This window comes from Microcaecilia unicolor, chromosome 6 (assembly GCF_901765095.1).
Source record: "Microcaecilia unicolor chromosome 6, aMicUni1.1, whole genome shotgun sequence".
NCBI lineage: Eukaryota > Metazoa > Chordata > Amphibia > Gymnophiona > Siphonopidae > Microcaecilia > Microcaecilia unicolor.
In genome coordinates this window covers 338086797-338109399 of record NC_044036.1, presented here as the reverse complement: position 1 = coordinate 338109399, position 22603 = coordinate 338086797, and the positions used below count along the sequence as shown (strand labels likewise).

Sequence of the window (22603 nt, the reverse complement as noted above, 5' to 3'; positions counted from 1 at the left end):
ACCCAGGTCCAGTATGTCTCCTCTCTCCCCTCCCATCCAGGTCCAGTATCCTCCCACCCAGGTCCAGCATGTCTCCTCTCTCCCCTCCCAGCCAGGTCCATTATGTCTCCTCTCCGCTGCCCTCCCCTCTCATCCATGTCCAGCGATTCTCCTCTCCCCTCCCACCCAGGTCCAGTATGTCTCCTCTCTCCTTTCCCAGCCAGGTCCAGTATGTCTCCTCTCCGCTGCCCTCCCCTCTCATCCATGTCCAGCGATTCTCCTCTCCCCTCCCACCCAGGTCCAGTATGTCTCCTCTCTCCCTTCCCACCCAGGTCCAGTATGTCTCCTCTCTCCCCTCCCATCCAGGTCCAGTATCCTCCCACCCAGGTCCAGTATGTCTCCTCTCTCCCCTCCCATCCAGGTCCAGTATGTCTCCTCTCTCCCCTCCCAGCCAGGTCCATTATGTCTCCTCTCCGCTGCTCTCCCCTCTCATCCATGTCCAGCGATTCTCCTCTCCCCTCCCACCCAGGTCCAGTATGTCTCCTCTCTCCCCTCCCATCCAGGTCCAGTATCCTCCCACCCAGGTCCAGTATGTCTCCTCTCTCCCCTCCCATCCAGGTCCAGTATGTCTCCTCTCTCCCCTTCCAGCCAGGTCCATTATGTCTCCTCTCCGCTGCCCTCCCCTCTCATCCATGTCCAGCGATTCTCCTCTCCCCTCCCACCCAGGTCCAGTGTGTCTCCTCTCTCCCCTCCAGGTCCAGTATGTCTCCTCTCCACTGCCCTCCCCACTCATCCATGTCCAGCGATTCTCCTCTCCCCTCCCACCCAGGTCCAGTATGTCTCCTCTCTCCCCTCCCATCCAGGTCCAGTATCCTCCCACCCAGGTCCAGCATGTCTCCTCTCTCCCCTCCCAGCCAGGTCCATTATGTCTCCTCTCCGCTGCCCTCCCCTCTCATCCATGTCCAGCGATTCTCCTCTCCCCTCCCACCCAGGTCCAGTATGTCTCCTCTCTCCTTTCCCAGCCAGATCCAGTATGTCTCCTCTCCGCTGCCCTCCCCTCTCATCCATGTCCAGCGATTCTCCTCTCCCCTCCCACCCAGGTCCAGTATGTCTCCTCTCTCCCCTCCCATCCAGGTCCAGTATCCTCCCACCCAGGTCCAGTATGTCTCCTCTCTCCCTCCCACCCAGGTCCAGTATGTCTCCTCTCTCCCCTCCCAGCCAGGTCCATTATGTCTCCTCTCCGCTGCTCTCCCCTCTCATCCATGTCCAGCGATTCTCCTCTCCCCTCCCACCCAGGTCCAGTATGTCTCCTCTCTCCCCTCCCATCCAGGTCCAGTATCCTCCCACCCAGGTCCAGTATGTCTCCTCTCTCCCCTCCCATCCAGGTCCAGTATGTCTCCTCTCTCCCCTTCCAGCCAGGTCCATTATGTCTCCTCTCCGCTGCCCTCCCCTCTCATCCATGTCCAGCGATTCTCCTCTCCCCTCCCACCCAGGTCCAGTATGTCTCCTCTCTCCCTTCCCAGTCAGGTCCAGTATGTCTCCTCTCCGCTGCCCTCCCCTCTCATCCATGTCCAGCAATTCTCTCTTCCCTCCCATTCATGTCCAGTATGTCTCCTCTCCCCTGCCCTCCCCTCTCATCCATGTCCAGTGAGTCTCCTCTTCCCCCCCCCCCCCCCAGGTCCAATAATTCTCCATCCCCTACTCTCCCCTAAAGCAGGCAGGCTCGCCTCGTGGTCGCTCCTCTCTCAGCCTGTCCCGCCCTCGCGGAAAGGAACTTACATCAGAGGAGGGCGGGAGGCGCTGAGAGAGAAGCGAAGTGAGCGACGAGGAGGCGAAGCTGCCAGCCTGCTACTTTCACTGCCGAGTTTTGCAACGCCGGGAGCAGGAAGGGAAGGGAGCGGGCAGATGAGCCGGACTGCGCACAAAACAAGCCCTGCTGCAATTAAGATGCTTTAATGTGTGTTATGCTGCCACTGTGATGCACTTCCTGTACCATAGAAGGTGGACTCGGAGAGAATATTTCACTGCTGGGATTGTCTATGTCCGGCTTATTCTTGCTGTGTAGTGTCTTGGTAAATTTCTTTAAAAAAAAGCGGCAAATAAATCCTACTTCATTAATAGATAAGAGATTGCAAGGCTTCCAGGGACAGGAAAATACCAACTGCATGCGAATATAACTTGCCTTAAGCTACAGCCGGGAAAAAGCGTAACCCAAATCGCAAATCCCTTCTACTTAAAGGTGAAGCGTAAACAAGACCATCAAAATCCTACCTAAGACCTAAACTGCACACGCAGTGCTTAGAAATAAGCCAGAAATAGCCGCTGGCCTTTCCTCGAGAGGCCGCCGGGTGGCGCTGTGCCTCTCCCAGTCTCAGCCTCCCTCCGCCCCCTCTCAGCCCGGCTCCGGAGCAGCGCTCGGTTCGCTCTGCCCTGCAGCTCGCCCACAAGCACCGGAGGAGCCCAGCAACGAGGCATCTGCGGCAGCAGCAGCAGCACCTGGACTCTCTGCAGGAAAACTTCCTGCCGGTCAGCCCCCGAACCCTCTCCGGGCCAGGGGTCCGGACGCCCTACATCCGAACCCCCCCATCGGAGCCGACGATCGAGGCGTGCTGCAGCACTAAACTTTGCAAGCCCGGGATCGGGGGGGAGATGGACCCGCACCCCCTCTCTCCGGATCTCTAGCTCAAGCTGTCCAGTCCCGCAGCGGATCGGGGCTGGAAGAAGTTTGTTGGTTCGGTACCGGCGGGGCGCTCCACTTGTCCAACGGCCTCTCTAACCCCCCCCTCAGCTGGGGCTTTCCCCCTCATTTCCCCGTTGGATTGCTTCCCCTGACCTCCCGTGTCCAGGGGGGGTCGTGGGCACTTTGCATCGCCCGGCCGGCACTAGGCTGAACGGGGGCGTCCGGAGCTCATCCGGGAACAGCAGCACAAGGGGATTACAAAACTTCGCTTTTGGACCATGCTGGAGCCCGGCAGATGGCCACTGGCCCTTTGTATCCTGCTTCCACTGATGCTTCTTCCTGCCAGAGCTCAAGGTCGGTGTTATTTCTGTGCTTTGGAGATGCTTTAGCTTGGGAGTCATTCCTATGCATAATTAATGGGGGGATGTCACTATCAATTAATCTGCTTCATAATCCCGCTCCGCACACATAAGTTCCAGTATTATCATGTGTAGACAGATGTAGAAATAAATGCATTTTTTTTGACTGGCTTTCGTGGAGCCCAAACTCCCTTCCTAAGGTCAGAACCGACGGAGGAAAAGATGAAAGACTCCAGAAAAAGAAGTGAATCTTGAAATCATTTGGGGGGAGGGGAAAAGGGGGGGGGGGGTGGGCAGAAGTAACAGGGTCTGATGATGAGTTAGATAGAAAACGATCAGATGAAAGTCCAGTACGGTTTGTACAGCTGTGTCCACAGTACTTGTAATGAGGAGGATATCTCTCTGTAGACCGTTTCTAAAGCGGACACCATCGACCTATGCAGGGAACCCTCTCGTTAGCTAAGAAATACGCACGGACAAAACACACGTTAAGAGATCTATTTCAGTTGTTTTCTTAAATAATTTAGAGCTGCGGGCAGTTTTCAACACTGCAGAAGGTTTGCAGTGAATCTGGGGCTCTTGGGTCCCTCTCACTTGTGTTTAATATATCAGCAGGGTTTCCACCTCCTCTCTTTGGCTTTCACGCTTGTTTCTTTGATGAGATACTGAACAGATTTCCAGGGAGCCTTACCCAGCTTCCCTTTTTGATAGGAAGCAGAAAGCCGGGCCACAAAGTAAATTGTTTCTGTTCCCCACCATGAACAAAACCGGGGAAGGAGATCAAAGGGGGCAGGGAAACGCAGACAGCGAGGCTGTGACCATAAAGATGAAAGGACAAGACCAGAGGAACAAGAGAGCTGAGGGTGGGTGTCTAAGGGGAGGGGGCCCAGGCGTTCTGCCAGGCACTTGCCATCTTTCTTCTCATGCAAACACCTTTGCACATGGCTAAGTGGTGGTGGCCTGATTCCTGAAAGGCAACTTATATCTTGGCCCCCTGTGGGGAGTTCTGTGGACTCCCCAAGCTTTAGGAGTGGGGAGGGGGGAATAGACACTAAAAAAAAAACAGGAATCCCAGAAGGTTGAAACAGACTTTAAGTTAATGCAAGATTACCTTTAGAAAATGTGGCTGTTTGGTTCATGTCTTGTCCATGTGGCTGTGGCTGGATGTTATGATTAACTGCCCATGAAAATAATGAATTCCCAAAACATTTTAGTTTGTAAATCACTATCTAAGGGAGCTGCCCAGCCCCAAGTTGGCACTGCAGCTCAGCCGTTCCTTCAGGCTGGCAACTCACCACAGATGGGCAAGCTGAAATGCCAGTGTGATTGCCATTGGCAAGAGGCTGACACCCCTTACTGGCTGGGCTCATTTGTTGACTGGGCTAATGTGCCTTCTCTTATGTCTGAGGGGGAAATTATACATGTGTGTGTGTGAAGCCTGTTTTCTATGTGGGAAAGGGTTTTATAAACTGTGTGATGTGATGGCGAGCAGGTGTAAGAACTGCGTGCGTGGAAAGAGATATTGCAGGGGCATAGTGGGTGGGGTGGGTGGGGAGTTGTGATGTCCATGCAGGTTGTATAAAACGCACAGAGGTGGAGTGCGCACACATTTCTGTCTTGCTCAGAGCAGGTGTACATTTGTGGCCGTTTATGGGGTACCTTTTCGGACTTCTCCTATAGACGTCCCGTTCTGAAATTATTTCTTCAGTGTCTATAACCTGAGATGTCCTTCTGAGTCCTTTTCTTTGGCTTTAGTAAGGAGGGATGGCCGAGATCCCTGTTATTTACCGGCCTTTTCTTCCATGGTCTTTCGAAAGACTCTTCTGTTTGTGGAGTTGCTTTCTGAGGTGCAGAAGCCTCTGCTCTGGTGGCTCTGAATGATTCTGTTCTGAAAAACATTTACTGGGTTCCTCCCAAGTCTTTCTCTGGGCTCTGAGAGATCGATGGACACTTTCTGTTGGCTGACAAGCTGCAGTGAATCTTCAGCATGGTTAGAAAAGCCAAACAAACCCAGTTAGGTTCAGAGCTGATCCCTGCTCATTCTGTAACAGGCCACTTAAATTTAAGCCCCCCCCCCCCCCCCCCCCCCCGGGTAGTTGGGCACACAGATTTGGGTTTGGATTGCACATTCGTGCTTAAACTAATAAGCTCGATAGGTGATAACTTTTGATAAGTGCCGATTGGCTGTCATTGGTAATTATGCCCAGATCCGCCCTGCGTCCCTATTCCATAACCTGTGTGCCTAACTTATTGGACGTGGCCAGGGGAGGGGCTTGAGCGGGTCATGGCCCTTCCCAGGATTTAGGTGTGCAGTTATAAAATACCTGTATTTCTGCTCCTAACTGACAGTAGCTGGGCACGAGCCTTTGGCTGGCTTGAGTGCTGAAACTCAAAATTAGGCAAAGAATTGTACACTAGGCTAGTATTCAACGAAGACAGTTCCACGTGGAACTGCGTTTTTAGTACTTGCACTTAACTCATATCCCAGCAACTAATTTTCGGTGACCTTTACTGAATCCCCCCCTCCCCCCACTGCCATCCACTGGTAAGAGCACACGTGCCCACATAAATGGTAGATAGTGTTTAATTGCTATTGTGCATAATTGTTAGGTGGGAATTCACGGGGAGCGGGGAGCACGGGCATGGGGGAGGGGGAGGCTGTGAGTTGAGCACCTTCCGGTCTATTTTATTTATTTTATATATTTTTTAATTTGGATTTTGCTCACACTTTTTTCAGTAGTAGCTCAAGGTGAGTTACGTTCAGGTACACTGGGTATTTCCCTGTCCCTGGAGGGCTCACAAGCTAAGTTTGTACCTGAGCCTAACATGTGCGTACATAAGATCAGGCTCATTACCTGTGTTATCAGATTGCCAAAGGGAAGTGCCATGTTAATGACAAGCCTAGAGTCGGTTTCGAGGCTGTCACTGGCTGGATCCACTCACCTTGGTCTTCCAGTAGGCAGGGTGGCAGCGAGCGGCAGAAGCAGGATGGGTGGGGAGGGGTGGAGGAGGAAGGAGCAGGTTAGGCCAACACGGTCCCTGGCTCCCTATTGGCCCAGTTGAAGGTACACAGAGCCAATGGGGAATGGGATTGGCCGGGCATGAGGGGGTAAGGGAGGTGAGAGGTCAACCTATTTAAGGTGAGCTTCTCCGAGGCACATGGTTTTCCGGCTCATCGGAGGCAGCTTTCCTGCCCTCCCATCCCTCGGTTACGGATGCTCTGTGTCTTAGTTGGGGTGTCGGGGGATGGGAAGCCTATGTCGCAGCGGGCAGTCGCCCGAGCTACAGGGGCTCATAGGGAATGAGCCACGAGATGAACTGTTGGGTCAGGTGACTCGGGTAAACAGGCATGGAGGTCCATGGCTGCTCCATGGGTCCCTTGATGTATTTAGGGCGGGGCTAAGGAGTGTTTCTATGTGATGCTGCTGTGCTGTTAAGGAAAGTGGAGGGTGGAACAGATTTTTGTCAAGAAGTTATGTGTAGCCCGGGTTAAATTGTTCAGTTGCCATATCTGTATTAATAAACTTTTGTTACTGCAGATTGGCGTTGTGTTCCTTTTATATGAGGCATTAAGGGGTATGGTAGGGGTGGGGGTGGGGCAAGGGGGTAGCTCTGTGTTATAGAAATGCTGCCAAGCCCACCTTTTTGAAGCTACTTTTAACTCCTAACCCATACTCACTTGTTCAGTACCCTTATTTTATCATCCCCACCTTAGCAATTCCCTTATTTCTTATTTGTCCTGTTTGTCTGTCCTAATTAGATTGTAAGCTCTGTCGAGCACGGACTGTCTCTTCATGTTCAAGTGTACAGCGCTGCGTACGTCTAGTAGCGCTTTAGAAATTATAAATAGTAGTCTTTAGGATTCCAGAATCTTGCTATTCTTTGGGTTCTGGAATGTTGCTACTCTTTAGGATTCCGCACAGAATCTTGCTACTCTTTCAGATTCCAGAATCTTGCTACCCTTTGTCCTTATGCCTTATTTGTCCTGTTTGTCTGTCCTAATTAGATTGTAAGCTCTGTCGAGCAGGGACTCTCTCTTCATGTTCAAGTGTACAGCGCTGCGTACATCTATTAGCGCTATAGAAATGATAAGTAGTAGTAGGTACAGGGGGAACAAGTCAGAATTAGATTGAAATCAGATTTCTGGACGATTCCCTTCTTGCTTTTGGACTGAACTAGGTAGGGGTCTGTACTGTCCAAGTGGGTTTAAAAAAAAAAAAATCACTGTGGCCCGAATTATGTCAGTTTTGTTTTCATGTTTCAGGCTTAGGATGGTGATAAACCTGCTCCCTTCACGTAGAAAAAAAAAAGCCTCGATGATGGGGGGGGGGGGGGGGGGGGGATAGAATGATGCAGAATTCCCTTTTCCGCTCTTGAACAGATGAGGAATAATGCAGTGATATATCAACCCCAAGGAAGGTGCTGCTTACTGCAAACACAGTATATTACAGAAAGAGATTTCTCCAATTCATTCACTGTCAGCTAGCACATTTGCTTATTTCCGATCTGATGAAGAAGGGCAACCTTCAAAAGCTAATCAAGAAATGTATTAAGTTATGTCCAATAAAAAAGGTATCATCTTATTTTCTTTTCCATGTTTTATTTTGTTTGATTTCTATAGATTCTACATGGAATGTTGCTATTCCACTAGCAACATTCCATGTAGAAGTCGGCCCTTGTAGATCACCAATGTGGCCGCGCAGGCTTTTGCTTCTGTGAGTCTGACGTCCTGCACGTACGTGCAGGACGTCAGACTCACAGAAACAGAAGCCTGCGCAGCCTTCTACATGGAAGGTTGCTAGTGGAATAGCAACATTCCATGTAGAATGTCCAATAGTAGCAACATTCCATGTAGAATCTCCAATGGTATCTATTTTACTGTCATAGTAATGCTTGAATGTTTTCACTTATATACACTGTCAGCTAGCACATTTGCTTATTTCCGATCTGATGAAGAAGGGCAACCTTCGAAAGCTAATCAAGAAATGTATTAAGTTATGTCCAATAAAAAAGGTATCATCTTATTTTCTTTTCCATGTTTTATTGTGTTTGATTTCTATTGATAACCTTAAGAGTGGACTAACACGGCTACCACACTGCTCCAATTCATTTGAAATCTGAACGGAATTTGGGAGAAGTGTCTGGACCTGGGGTCCAGACCCCTCCTCCTTCCCTGTGCCACCTGTAATGTTGCATCTCCCAATGGTCCCGGTCAAACCACTTTATCTCTCTCTGTTCCACTTTCTTGGACCAGATTGCAAAGAAGGGCATTTGTCTTGCTCTGGCTTTCTCGATTACAGAAAACAATCAATAACGTTATTTTCTAACTCCCTGTACAGGAGGCCAAAGCACCTGTAGGAAAGAAAAGCGGCATCCTCTCACTGTATCAACCATCTTTCTTTTTCCTGATCAACTTGTGCAGTGACTTCTCAGGCAAAGCTGTGTGACAGCTTTTTACAATGCATGAGCCAGGAAAAAAGCTTTGTGATGAAGAGGCTTCCACTTGCCAGAGTACTGGAGAGGGTTTGCAGTAGCAGTAAAAGGCATCTTCCCTGAAGCTGGCAGGGCTTTGAAAGTCTAGGAGCAGCTGGGTTTAAAGTGTGTCGGCTTTTACAACCTTGTATCGCTCTGCAACACCTGCCTCCCCCTCCTCCTTTTCTCCGCAGACCTGTCAAGAGAACAATGCATAACGGGGGAGATTTACATTAAGGAGGTGGCAGTGTTGTCCAAGCAGAGCTGCAGAAGGTTATTACAGTACAGGGCTGCTTGTGAGGAGGGGAGAGAGGCAATTGGAAAGTAGATTTGTATTGAAGCAGGAAGAGTTCCCTGGGTGGTGGGAGCTGACAGGGCTGTGCACAACCTGCTATTATTACCTCTGCCTTTGTCGGGAAGGCGACTGACTAGAAGCCAAGGCGAAGGCTGAGGCAATAGAAAGACTATATGACAATTTCAGCTGGGACCTTAGAGAAGGTGGTGGTGTTCAGGAGATTCTGGGCAGGTAGAGTGGAGGGTGAAGGGGCAGTGCAGGAGTCTGTAATGGATCCTTTTACTTTTGCTACATTATTGTACAAAGACCTATGTGTTACAGACGTGAAAGGGCAGGATTTGTACTCATTAAAGAAAGCTTCCCTACCTGTCGGATTGTTTAAAAATCTTCCTTCGGTTTCCGAAAGCTTCCAAATCTCTGTGCATTTTTTTTAATGCTCATTGAAAAGGTGTCGCTGCTTCGTTCGCTAACTCTGCAGGTTCTGTCCCTCTCTTTTCGTTTTCATCTATATATTTCCTTTTTTTTTTTTAACGTTCAACAGTTTCAGCTCTAGGTGAGTACTCTATATGAAAAAGAAAACGCAGAATCTCCCGTTTCAGTAATGCAAGGAAATTAGTGGGCTGCAGTCAGAAGGATTGAAATAAGTTCTCCTTTGAGCACAGGGCCAGCCGGCAGGAGAGTCATGTGGAGTCTTCTGAACAGCTAATCACACAGGCTGCCTTCATCCATTAGGAGAACGAGAAGCAGAAATAATTCTTTGACTGGTTTTCTGTGATGTGGCATTGCTGTAACAAAATGTCATTTGAATAGCACGTCTCCTAGAAAGAAAGAGCAGCTGAGGGATTCAGAAGCACGCATGCATGCATGCGACCACCTCTGGGGAGAAAGATCATATCTGCTAGGTGAAGGTGCCTGTAATGTCATAGCCCAGTTGCAGTAGAATAATGTACTGTGTTTGGTCCACTTTAAAGGCAATAAATCCAGGGGCGTAGCCAGACACCCAATTTTGGGTGGGCCTGGGCCCAAGATGGGTGGGCAGAACTCTGTCCTGTCCCACAAGTGATTTGGTCTCGCTCTCTCTCGCCTGCATGTCATATGGTCTCTCAAACATCCCCCTCCCCTGCATACCTTTTAAGTAGAAGAATTTCACCGGCAGCAACTAATACACACTTGTCGGCCCCACACCCTTCCCTCTGATGCAACTTCCTGTTTCCACATAGGCGGGAATACATCAGAGGGAAGGCTGCGGGGCTGGTTCGAACAGTACGTTTCAGTCGCTGCTCGCTAAGGTCTGCTATTTACAAAGTATGCAAGAGGGACAGTTGTTGGGAGTTTTCGGCTGGTGGGACTTGGGGATCCCTGCCAGCCACATCATACGTGTGCTGCTACTGGGTGGGCCTGGGCCCACCCTTGGCTACGCCACCGCAATAAACAGAAACAAAACAACAAAGAGAATATGATACCTTTTCTAACTTAATACATGTTTTGAGTAGCTTTTAAAGGCCAGAACCCTCTTTCTGAGGTCAAGTAGAATCAAACATATAAACGGCGAGTGACCGTACTCACTCGCAAATGCGCAGTAGAGACTTCCCTGTCTGTCCCCCCCCCCCCCCGCGTCAATACGTAATGACGGGGAGGGGGGGCGGGACAGAGAGGGAAACTGCGCGAAGGGGAGGGTCACCACCGCTCCCCCCCCCCCCCCCCCGAGGTCGCTGCCACTGGCACCCCCCCCCCCCCCGGAGTCGCCGCTGCCTCCACCCGGCCGTCTCTTCGCTATTCAACTTACATCTCCGCAGCAGGCAGATCAGCTGAGCTGCTCTTGGCCTTCCTTCCCTGCCTGTGTCCCGCCCTCTCTGACGTTATGTCACACGGGGGCAGGACACAGGCAGATAAGGAAGGCCGATGGGAGCTCAGCTGATCTCTGCCTGCTGCGGAGATTTAAGTTGAATGGCGAAGAGATGGGCCGGGTGGAGGGGTGGCGAACTCGGGGGGAGGGAGGCGACCCACCAGCCCGTTTTAACGGGCTCAACGGCTAGTAATGTATATTTGAGGGAAGACAAATAAACTGATGGAAAGTGCACAGCAAGTAGGAATCCTCCGGACTCCCAGGTCTTGTGCTAACTGGACTGTTCATTGTATTCAGAACCCTTTCTCGCACGTGATTCTAGCAGGTTACAAAGCTCATATCACACCTCACTGGTCCAGGCCCAATTCTCCCGCAGAACTGGACACTGCTACCTAATGTTCAGTGCTGACATCATGCCTAAATTTGTATGTCATTAGTGCCGAAAATTAAAGGGAGCTGTTTTGCACCGCTGAGCAGGCGGTAAAGCTCCGGTTCTGTTCGGAACAGTGCCTGAGTTTTGAGCATCTGCACCTTATTGCTGGAAAAATAAACGCCAGCTCCGAGCTGTCAGTGGAAGGTTTGAATAGAGGATTTGTTTTGATTTCGCTAGGAAGCAGAAGAAAGCCTGCGCAGGCCTGTGAGCGCCGGTACTGAGAAGCGTGTGTGAATTCAGGCAAATCCAAAAGTGAAAGCACACATTGGCACTTGTTTTCTGTGCTTTGAAGTTAAAAAAAAAAATGAAAAGCTTATATTTAAGGGCACAGAAGAGAGCAGCGCCGATGCGTGCCAAACGTTTGTCCTTCAAAAAATGGAAAAAAGGATTCAAATGAAGAAAATGAGAAGCAATATATAAGCATGTCAAGCTAAATGCAAAGCCTGATAACGAAGGCTAAAAGACAATATGAAGAAAAACTCACAGTAACACCTTTTTCAGGTGCATACCAGGGGCGTAGCCAGACAACAGATTTTGGGTGGGCCTAGGCAATAATTGGGTGGGCACCAAGTGTTCTCCCCCCCCCCCCCCCCCCAAAAAAAAAAAAATCTCAGCTGGTGGGAAAACGCTTCTTTCCACCTTGACAGCAGGAATTCACTGAAAACTGAGCGTGTGCAGAGCCCGGTGTTGTGGAGAGTAGCGTTTTCGTTACCATCATGGAGAAATCTTTAGCTGGCAGAGCTTGGGATTCCCACCAGTTACCACTAAACATGTGCTACTGTTGGGTGGGCCTGAGCCATAAATGGGTGGGCCCTGGCCCACCCAAGCCCACCTGTGGCTACGCCACTGGTACATACATCAGAAGCAGAAAGCCTGTGAGGGACTCGGTGGGACTGTTTAGATCTTGAAGGAGCAAAAGAGGCACTCAGGGAGGACAAGGCCATAGTGGAGAAATTGAATGAATTCTTTGCTTCGGTTTTTGCGGAAGAAGATGTACCGGAAATGCTTCTCAAGGGTGATGATGCAGAGGAACCGAAAGAAGTCTCGGTGAACCTTGAAGACGAGTGATAAATCACCTGGACCGGATAGTTTACACCCCAGGGTACTAAAATAACTCAAACATAAAATTGCTGATCTGCTGTTAGTGATCTGTAACCTGTTGTTATAATTGTCCGTAGTACCTGAAGATTGGAGGGTGGCCAATATAACGTCAATTTTTTTTTTTTTTTTTTAAGGGTTCTGGGGTGATCTGGGAAATTACAGATTAGTAAGCCTGACGTCAGCGTTGGGCAAGATAGTGGAAACTATTATAAAAAGTAAAATTATGGAGCACATAGACAAAACATGGTTTAATGGGACAGAGTCAGCATGGGTTCAGCCAAGGGACGTTTTGCCTCACCAATTTGCTTCGTTTCTTTCAAGGTGTGAATAAACATGTGGATAAAGGTGAGCCAGTTGATGTAGAGTATCTAGATTTTCAGAAAGTTTCTAACAAATTTCCTCACGAGAAACTCCTGAGAAAATTAAAAAGTCGTGGGATAGGAGACATTGTTCTTCTGTGGATTAGGAATTGGTTATTGGACAGAAAATAGCGGGTAGGGCTAAATGGCCATTTTTCTCAATGGAGGAAGGTGAACAGTGGAGTGCCACAGGGATCTGTACTGGGACTGGTGCTATTTAACATATTTATAAATGATCCGGAAATCAGAATGATGAGTGAGGTGATTAAATCTGCAGATGACACAGAACTATGAAAACGCATGCGGATTGTGAAAAATTGCAGGAAGACCTTAGGAAACTGGAAGGCTGGGCATCCAAATGGCGCATTAAATTTAATGTGGACAAATGCAAAATGATGCACATTGGAAAGAATAATCCAAATCATAGTTACCTGATGCTAGGGTCCACCTTGGAAGTCAGCACTTAAAAAGATCTAGGTGTCATTGTAGACAATACGCTGAAATCTTCTGCCCAGTGTGCAGAGGTGGCCAAAAAAGCAAACAGGATGCTAGGAATTATCAGGAAAGAGATGCAAAATAAGACCCAAGAATATTATAATGTCTCTGCATCTTTCCATGGTAACATATAGTAACCTAGTATATGACGGCAGAAAAAGACCTGCACGGTCCATCCAGTCTGCCCAACAAGATAAACTCATATGTGCTACTTTTTGTGTATACCTTACCTTGATTTGTACCTGCCATTGTACAGTACAACCTCACCTTGAGTATTGCGTTCAGTTCTGGCCACCATATCTCAAGATATAGTGGAATATGTTCAAAGAAGAGCGATCAGAATGATAAAGGTGATGGAACTCCTTCTGTTTGAGGAAAGGCTAGAGATTAGGGCTCCAGCTTAGAAAAAAGACAGCTAGCTGACTGTGTGTGTGTGTGGGGGGGGGGGGGGGATATGATTGAAGTGTATAAAATCCTGAGTGGTGTAGAACGGGTAAAAGTGAATTGATTTTTTTCACTCTTTCAAAAAGTACAAAGACCAGGCAACACTCAATGACATTACATGGAATTACTTTTAAAACAAATAGGAGGAAATATTTTTTTCACTCGAATAGTTAAGCTCTGGAACTCGCTGCCAGAGGATGTGGTAACAGCGGTTAGTGTATCTGGGTTTAAAAAAGGTTTGGACAAGTTCCTGGAGGAAAAGTCCGTAGTCTGTTATTGAGATGGACATGGGGGAAGCCACTTCCTGCCCTGGGATTGGTAGCATGGAATGTTGCTGCTCTTTGGGATTCCGGAATCTTGTTACTCTTTGGGATTCCGGAATCTTGCTACTCTTTGGGATTCTGCCAGGTACTTATGACCCAGATTGGCCACTGTTGGAAGCAGGATACTGGACTAGATGAACCATTGGTCTGACCCAGTATGGCTATTCTTATGTTTGCCTGGCGCTTGCGCACAAGAACTGCGCTTATCACAACACTCTTCTGTGCATGTGCCAAGCATGTTCCTCCCCCTTGTTTTCGCTTTTACAGCACGCATATCATTTGAATATCATTTCTTTTGCACATTGGAGGGCTATTTTTCTGTACTCTTTCAGCGGTGTAGGGTGTGCACCGTTGCCTGTACCGCCGGAGTTCTGAGAATCATCCTGTTAATTCAGTCCCTGTCTGCCGCGACAGTTCCTTTTCTCCGGTTATGAGTCCCTTCTCTCCCCTTCTTTGCTCCTTCGTTTCCCTGCCCGTGAGGAAGATTCCTGCTGCTTCCTCAGTTTTCAGTGCTGCTGACACTGGCAAGTGTGACATCTGGTCTCTTGTACTGTACTTTCTGTCTTCCTGGGTGTTTTCTGAAGGAGACCTTTGCTAGAGCCTTTCTGTGCACATAGTTCTTGTTTCCCAATTTATTTCGAATGAAATTGTGCTTAGTACTGTAACACCTTCTAGAGACATTTATATTCCTGCTTCTCATATCTGACCTTTTTATGTGACTATAAAAGGGTGGGGGCAGTGGCGTCGCGAGGGCAGCTGACACCCGGGGCGGGTCACCGCTGCACACCCCCCTCCCCCGGGTGCAGCGCGACGCACCCGGGGCAGACCGCCCCACCGCCCCCCCCTTCCTACGCCACTGGGTGGGGGAGGGGTAGATTATCTCCTAGGGTGATTTTAGTCAGTGATCCCTCTGAAGACAAATCTCCTAGGGAAAGCAGGATGCGAGGGGGTTTATAGAACACTGCCCCTCACCCCTCAGATAGCCTGAGTCACCTTAAGCGGAAGTCTCGGCAGCCATTTTGAATCAGTGCTGGGAGAAAGAGTCTGCAGATACACTGGGCAGGAAAGAGGGGGGATCTTTCCTACCCCGAACAGGTCACTGGACCACTAGGGCACCAAACTAAGTGTTGCCAGATAGAAAAAAAAAATTCCCAGCCCAATCCGCACCCGAAAGGAGCCCAAAATAGCCCAACCTCTCTGAGGAGCAGGGGGGGAGTTGCTCTTCTCTTGCCGAATCCCACATGGTCACTGGTCGGCGCTGAAATCCCACGTGGTCGCTGCTCTGCTCGCTGCCGCCGCCGCCTCTCGCAGGGCTGATGATGAGTCATCGGCTGATGACCTCATCACCCATCTCACCCTCCTATTGGTCGAATTTGGAGCCAGAATGAGTCTTGAGATGCACCAAGCCTCATTCCAACACCAAATTCGACCAATAGGAGATGGAGAGGAAACAGCCCAAAAAAATGCAACCAGCAAACCACCTGCAGACAACTTATTAAAGGAGCCCAATTGAGCGGGAAACCAGTGGAATTGGTAACTTGGAGGATAGGATGCCCATCTGCCTGCCAGCCAACCAGCTAGCCTGCCTGTTCATCCGCAAAACCTGGACCGTGTCCTCAAAAAGAAGACATGTCCAGGTAAAACCGGACGTATGGTAACCCTACCACGTTTGTTTCTGTTTGAGACTTGCAAGTCTTGCTTTGAGGTCTGGCTGGAGCCAGACCCTAGAACTCGGAGAAGAACCATGAAGGACTTACAGGCTGTGTTTGGGGTGTGGCAGCCCCACCAGCCACTGACTGTATTCTGGGTCTACCTGCCAGAGGCCTGCTTAAGACTGTGCTTCTTGAACTACAGAGGTGATTTACCTTGTGTTCCTAGTCCTGTGACACAACAGGCCTCAGGATTTAAATGCTTGATTTATTGTCCATTGTCCAGCTGTGTAATTTCACAGGCCCATCCTCAACCATCCCTCAGCCTATCACACAGGACTCTAGCTGACATTTCTGAGTGCTGTCTTTTCTTCCCCAGCCCCTGCCTACCATGGGTGTAGTTTGCCTGCTTTCTTTGAAGGACAAAGGGTAAGAAAGTCATTAAGCACAGGGGGGCAGGAGAGTCAATTTAGCATTACCACTTGCAACATTTTGTGGGGAGCATCACTCACCCCAAACTTTGCCTATGGTCCCACTACAAAGTTCCCTGCATGCCACCTGCTGGCTGTTCCTGTTGGCAAATCAGAGAGCATTCAGGCATGTAGAAAAATTCAAAAATTCTATTATTAGGTTTCAATTTACTGTTTTCAAGTTTACTTCATTTATTGTATTTATGTTTATTCATGGTTATTTTACTATTGTTATGCTGTTAACAAAACTATAAGTTTTATGTTAAACTGTACCTGCTGTACACCAACCACCTTGGGTGAATCTCTTCATAAAGGTGGTTAATAAATGCCAATAAATAAATCTCCAGCGTTATTCTGAAGCCTTATTGTTGATTCCTCCTCCCCAAAATGAGATTTCTTTCTACAAGGAGGTGAGTAGTGCTACAGTGTAGCACTATACATCCAGCATAGCCACATGTAAATATGGAAGAAATCAGAACATAGGACAAGAGTTTTGAGAACTGCATTAGTAAAATGTGCCTTTATTTTTTTGTGCTTGTTTTCACCATGATACCATCTCCATGGACTGTTTCCCCCTGGGTTTTCTGCAAAACGCTTCACCGATTAATGCTTGATGTTAAGATCAATCACCCTGCTGGTTCATTTTCCTCTCACTGGGAGAGCAGCTGCACAGCCAACTGGTGAAGCACCAACTGTAGGAATGCAAATCTCTCTGTTTTCACTGAGTCCTCGACTCAGGCCCAGTCTGCCTTGCTAGGTTTAGCTGCGTTTTCACTTGTTTTTCTTTGACAGCCAAACAAAGTTCCAGGGGTTGTTTGAAGTTGAGATCCTCAGGCCAGCCCTGGGGCAGTGCAGAAAATGACAGCCATGGAGGAGGGGCAGGGAATGGGGAGAGGGGGAAGCCAGAGGAGAGACAGAGGGAGAAGTGGAAAGCTGAAGGGAAAAGAGAAAACATAAGAGTAGCCATACTGGGTCAGACCAATGGTCCATCTAGCCCAGTATCTTGTTTTCCAAACACTGGCCAAGCCAGGTCACAAGTATCTGGCAGAAACCCAAATCGTGGCAACATTCCATGTAGAACCCCAAAGAATAGCAAGATTCTGGAATCCTAAAGAGTGACAAGATTCCATACAGAATTCAAAGAGTAGCAACATTCCACGTAGAACCCCAAAGAAGATTCTGGAAACCTAAAGAGTGACAAGATTCCATGCAGATTCTCAAAGAGTAGCAACATTCCACGTAGAACCCCAAAGAAGATTCTGGAATTCTAAAGAGTGACAAGATTCCATGCAGATTCTCAAAGAGTAGCAACATTCCACGTAGAACCCCAAAGAAGATTCTGGAATCCTAAAGAGTGACAAGATTCCATGCAGATTCTCAAAGAGTAGCAACATTCCACGTAGAACCCCAAAGAAGATTCTGGAATCCTAAAGAGTGACAAGATTCCATGCAGATTCTCAAAGAGTAGCAACATTCCACGTAGAACCCCAAAGAAGATTCTGGAATCCTAAAGAGTGACAAGATTCCATGCAGATTCTCAAAGAGTAGCAACATTCCACGTAGAACCCCAAAGAAGATTCTGGAATCCTAAAGAGTGACAAGATTCCATGCAGAATTCAAAGAGTAGCAACATTCCACGTAGAACCCCAAAGAAGATTCTGGAATTCTAAAGAGTGACAAGATTCCATGCAGATTCTCAAAGAGTAGCAACATTCCACATAGAACCCCAAAGAGATTCTGGAATCCTAAAGAGTAACAAGATTCCATGCAGATTCTCAAGAGTAGCAACATTCCACGTAGAACCCCAAAGAAGATTCTGGAATCCTAAAGAGTGACAAGATTCCATGCAGATTCTCAAAGAGTAGCAACATTCCACATAGAACCCCAAAGAAGATTCTGGAATCCTAAAGAGTGACAAGATTCTATGCAGAATCTCAGAGTAGCAACATTCCATACTACAAATCCCAGATCAAGCAGTTGCTTCCCATGTCTGTCTCAATAGCAGACTATAGACTTTTCCTCCAGGAATTTGTTAAGGATTTTTTAATCCCAGGTACACTAACTGCTGTTACCACATCTCCGACAAAGAGTTCCAGAGCTTAACTATTTGTTGAGTGAAAAAATATTTTCTCCTATTTGTTTTAAAAGTATTTCCATGTAACTTCTTTGAGTATCCCCTAGTCTTGAAAGGTGAGAATGTGAGGAGGGGGAAGGAAAGTGATGGGGGCTAAGAAAAGGAAAGATGATAGAGGAGTGGGGAGGACAGAAAAGTGTGGGAATGGATGGAAAAGATGAGAAGGATGTGTGAGAGGGGCAGGAGGAGGTTTGTGGGTAAGGGGAGGAGGATGAATGTGCATGAGTACATGTGTTTGTGTGCACACGTGTGTATGAAAGGAAAGAAGGCAAAATTGGAAAAGTGGGGGAGGGAGAGGAGGTTAAAGAGGAACAAAATAATTGACAGAGAAGAAATGAGATTAGTAAAAGAAGAAAAGGGCATTAGTCCAGAATGAATGAGAGAAACAAGATAATTTATGGCTGCCGGGTGGGATTTGGCACCATGAGCTTTCAGTCACAACCTTCCCCATCTTTCCCCCTTATTGCCCAGTCGTTGTAGGGGTAGCACCTCTCCCATCCCCACCCCATACATTGGGGCTCTGCCCAGAATCCTGCAGTCATGGGCCTTGAAGCTTCTACTAGGTGTGACCTCCCCATGGGTCCTTCCTGCCTCTGTGGCATTCACCCTGTCCAGGGGCATCAAACTTGAGCTGAGACTCAAACCCAGGTCCCTCCACCACTGCCCAGTCCTTTTTTTTTTTTTCTCTCTCTTGGTCCCTTCTCACTCCTGTTTTCTTTATTCTTACATTTCAACGTCTTATATTTCTTTCTTCCCCCCCTCCCCTATTAATCCACGTTATGTTTTCTTAGGGCCCTGTTTACTAAGTTACGCTAGAGGCGCGTTAACGTTTTTACTTATTTATTTATTTGTTGCATTTGTATCCCACATTTTCCCACCTATTTGCAGGCTCAGTGTGGCTTACATGGTACCGTAGAGGCGATCGCCAACTCCGGTGGAGAGACAAATACAAAGTGATGATATGGTCGAATAAGGTTCATGTGTTACAGACACATTGGGGAATCGTAGAGAAGGGTTATGTAAAGTACAGGTACGGGCTATGGTTTTGTTGAGTTGTAGGGTTCAGGCTCTTAAGTTGGGTCGATAGGGTTTGCCTTTTCGAACAGGTAGGTCTTTAGTGATTTCCGGAAGTTGAGGTGGTCGTACGTTTTAGTGCTCACTAACCATGTAGATGCCCATAATATTCCTGTGGGCGACAACATGGTTAGCGTGTGCTAATTTTTTAGGATATGCTAAAAACATTAGTGCACCTTAGTAAACAGGGCCTTAAATTCCATCTCCACCCCAATTTGTATTAGACTGGTTTTTCTTCTAGTGCAGTTACTGGCTTAAGTGAAACCACTGGCTGTGGAGTTTAACCTAATCTATATATTCAGTGATGATATCTGAATAGGTAAATGGTTCTGAAGATATAGAAAATGGTCACTGTCCTGGAAGTGTCTCTTTAGTTTAGACTTTCTGTTCAACTGGCCCAAACTCAAATATCTCACAGAGGGGCCCTTTTACTAAGCGTATGCGTGTCCTACGTGCGTCAATTTTGAACTACCGCGTGGCCCAGGCGGTAATTTTATTTTTTACATGCATCCACTAATTTCCGGTGCGTGGCGCTAACCGAGCGGTAATCAGCATTGTACACAAGTAGACCATTATCGTTCTGGTTAACGCGCGAGACCTTACCGCTAGGTCAGTGGGTGGCGGTAAGATCTCGGGCCCAAAATGGACGTGCGCCAATTTTTATTTTGCCGCACGTCCATTTTCTGCCCCCCCCCCAAAAAAGGCCATTTTTGCAGGCACGCTGAAAGATGGACCTGTGCGTGTCCAATACATGCGTCTACACCATCGCAGGCCATTTATCGGCACACCTTAGTAAAAGGACCCCTTAGCCAGAGAGAGGCAGTATTGAGTATGTGGGCGCTTCAGGTTCTCCCGTGATAAAACCTCCTATGTCTGCTGTTATTCTGACACCACGGAGATGCTGTTATTAATTAGGGTTGACCTTAATTGGTCTTCAAAAAAAAGCTTGAACTCCCTTGGCCTGTTTCTCTGCCATTAAAGATCGTCTGGCGAGTCGACGACGTTTAAAAGCTTCAGAAAGTGGCTCCCAAGTGAGCAAAGTATATTGAGCTTAAAATAAGCTTTTCCCCTCGCCCAGAAATTTCCTAATGAGTGGAGAACACTGAGCAGAACAGTAGCAGTCAGGTGGTAATGAGGATAAAGCAGCCACAAGAGACCACCGCGTGACACTTACATGGATAAATTCTGCCAGTCTGGTCATTTTTTTTTTCTCCAGTTGGAGTAGAAGGTGGAAGGATTTCCCCAGGAAGAGTTGCAGAGTAGCTTCAGTGACTAATTTCCCTGCAAAATGCCAAAGGAACACATTTATCTGCCTAATTGCAAAGAGCTGTACATTTTTTATGTAAAAGAGGGAGAGGCCCTTTTATTTAAGTAAGTGCTTCCCCCCTCCCCCGAAATAACCATGCGGCAAGTGGTTCACTTACCGCATTCCATTTCTTAAAAAAAAAAAGAGACAGCCTTTTTTCCTGCTGCGGTAAAAGGGATCTCAGCGCGCATCAAAAACACGCTCAGCTTAGTAAAAGCGACCAGCAATGCTGCAGATGACAACGGGGAATGAAACAAAACAAACATTTTCATACTGGACTCTGGCTTGTGCGTGCAAGAGCAGATAGGGCAAGTGATATGTTCATCCTTTTATCAGCTTCATTTGATGAGTAGATCAAGCTGACGTTTTGTCAGGTTATGACTTTACAATCGCAGGAAACCAAGTTTGGAAGCAAGACCAAGTCCAAATGACCAACCCAAGCAATAGAGTGAGATCTTCAAAGCAAGTTTATTGGGACCCCAACACAGTCCGTGTTTCGGCAACAAGCCTTCCTCAGGGGTCTAGGAACATAAAATTTGAATGTACAAAATTAAAACATAAGTACATAAGCATCGGCATGCTGGGAGAGACCAAGGGTCCATCGAGCCCAGCACCCTGTCACCGACAGCGGCCAAAAGAACAAGCAATTTGTCCCACCCATCCTAGAAATACTGTATTATTCCCTAGTCCATTCAATAACATTCTATGGCTTTTTCCTCCAGGAAGCCGTCCAACCCTTTTTTGAAGTCCGCTAAGTTAACCGCCCTAACCACCTTTTCCGGCAGCGAATTCCAGAGTTTAACTACGCGTTGAGTGAAGAAAAATTCCCTCCGATTCTTTTTAAATTTACCACACTGCAGCTTCATCGCATGCCCCCTTGTCCTAGTATTTTTCCCCAGGACCAAAATCCACCACTCTAACCACTAGGCCACTCCTCCACTCCACTCCCGCCCATCCTAGAAATACTGTATTATTCCCTCGTCCATTCAATAACATTCTATGGCTTTTTCCTCCAGGAAGCCGTCCAACCCTTTTTTGGAGTCCGCTAAGTTAACCGCCTTAACCACCTTTTCCGGCAGCGAATTCCAGAGTTTAACTACGCGTTGAGTGAAGAAAAATTCCCTCCGATTCGTTTTAAATTTACCACACTGCAGCTTCATCGCATGCCCCCTTGTCCTAGTATTTTTGGAAAGCGTAAACAGACGCTCCACATCGACCCGTTACATTCCACTAATTATCTTATAGACCTCATAAAATCATAATAATAAAAACAAAATATAGAAAACAAATTTGTAAAAATATATAAATATAACAATATACAATATAAAAATAATAGTAATGACACACACATTACAATTGCAATTCAGAGTTTAGTGCTCAGTAAGTTGGATTATTGTAAGACACTGTACTCGGGGGGTTCCGTTTCTCGCTGTACGGGTGACACAGAATGCTGCAGCGCGTTTGGGGCTTCCCGGTTTGTGCAGATAACTCCAGTAGTGAAGCAGCTTCAGTGTCTAGTAGGATCCTGTTTAAAGTACTGACTCTTATTCACCAGCAGGCTCATTTTCGAAAGAGATGGATGTCCATCTTTCGACATAAATCGGAACATGGACGTCCATCTCCCAGAGACGTCCAAATCGGTGTAATCGAAACCCGATTTTGGACGTCTCCAACTGCAGTCCGTCACAAGGACGTCCAAATTTCAAGGGGGCGTGTCGGAGGCGTGGTGAAGGCGGGACTTGAGCGTGCCTAACACTTGGATATCTTTCACCCGGATGTATTTTATTTTACGAATAAGGCACATAAAGGTGCCCGAAATGACCAGATGACTACCTGAGAGAATCAGGGATGGCCTGTTACTCCCCCAGTGGTCACTAACCCCCACCCACCCTCAAAAAACATCTTTAAAGATATTTTGTGCCAGCCTCAGATGTCATACTCAGGCCCATGACAGCGCATGCAGGTCCCTGGAGCAGTTTTAGTGGGTGCAGTGCACTTCAGGATTGATGCAAGATATATCTTACTAATCTTGCTAACACGAGGGAAAGACCTCAATACACCCGAACGCCGACTTAAAATCTAGCGTCTTTCACTGGGGTTGTGATGGTCATCATCGGTCTTATAATCTCGTAACGTATTAAAAAAAATTTTTAATCTGTTTTTATTTATTGAATTTGAGTCCTT

At 47.6% G+C, this 22603-nt stretch overlaps 1 protein-coding gene across 1 annotated transcript in view; it reads left to right on the top strand.

The window, feature by feature from the left end:
* Positions 1-2442: 2442 nt before the first annotated feature.
* The window catches only part of SDK2 (sidekick cell adhesion molecule 2), a 655374-nt gene continuing 635213 nt past the window's right edge, over positions 2443-22603 (top strand). Inside the window, exon 1 of the mRNA XM_030208539.1 lies at positions 2443-3013. Coding sequence (XP_030064399.1) covers positions 2938-3013 — 76 coding nt within the window. The 5' untranslated portion in view covers positions 2443-2937. The remainder of the gene's footprint in view (positions 3014-22603) is intronic.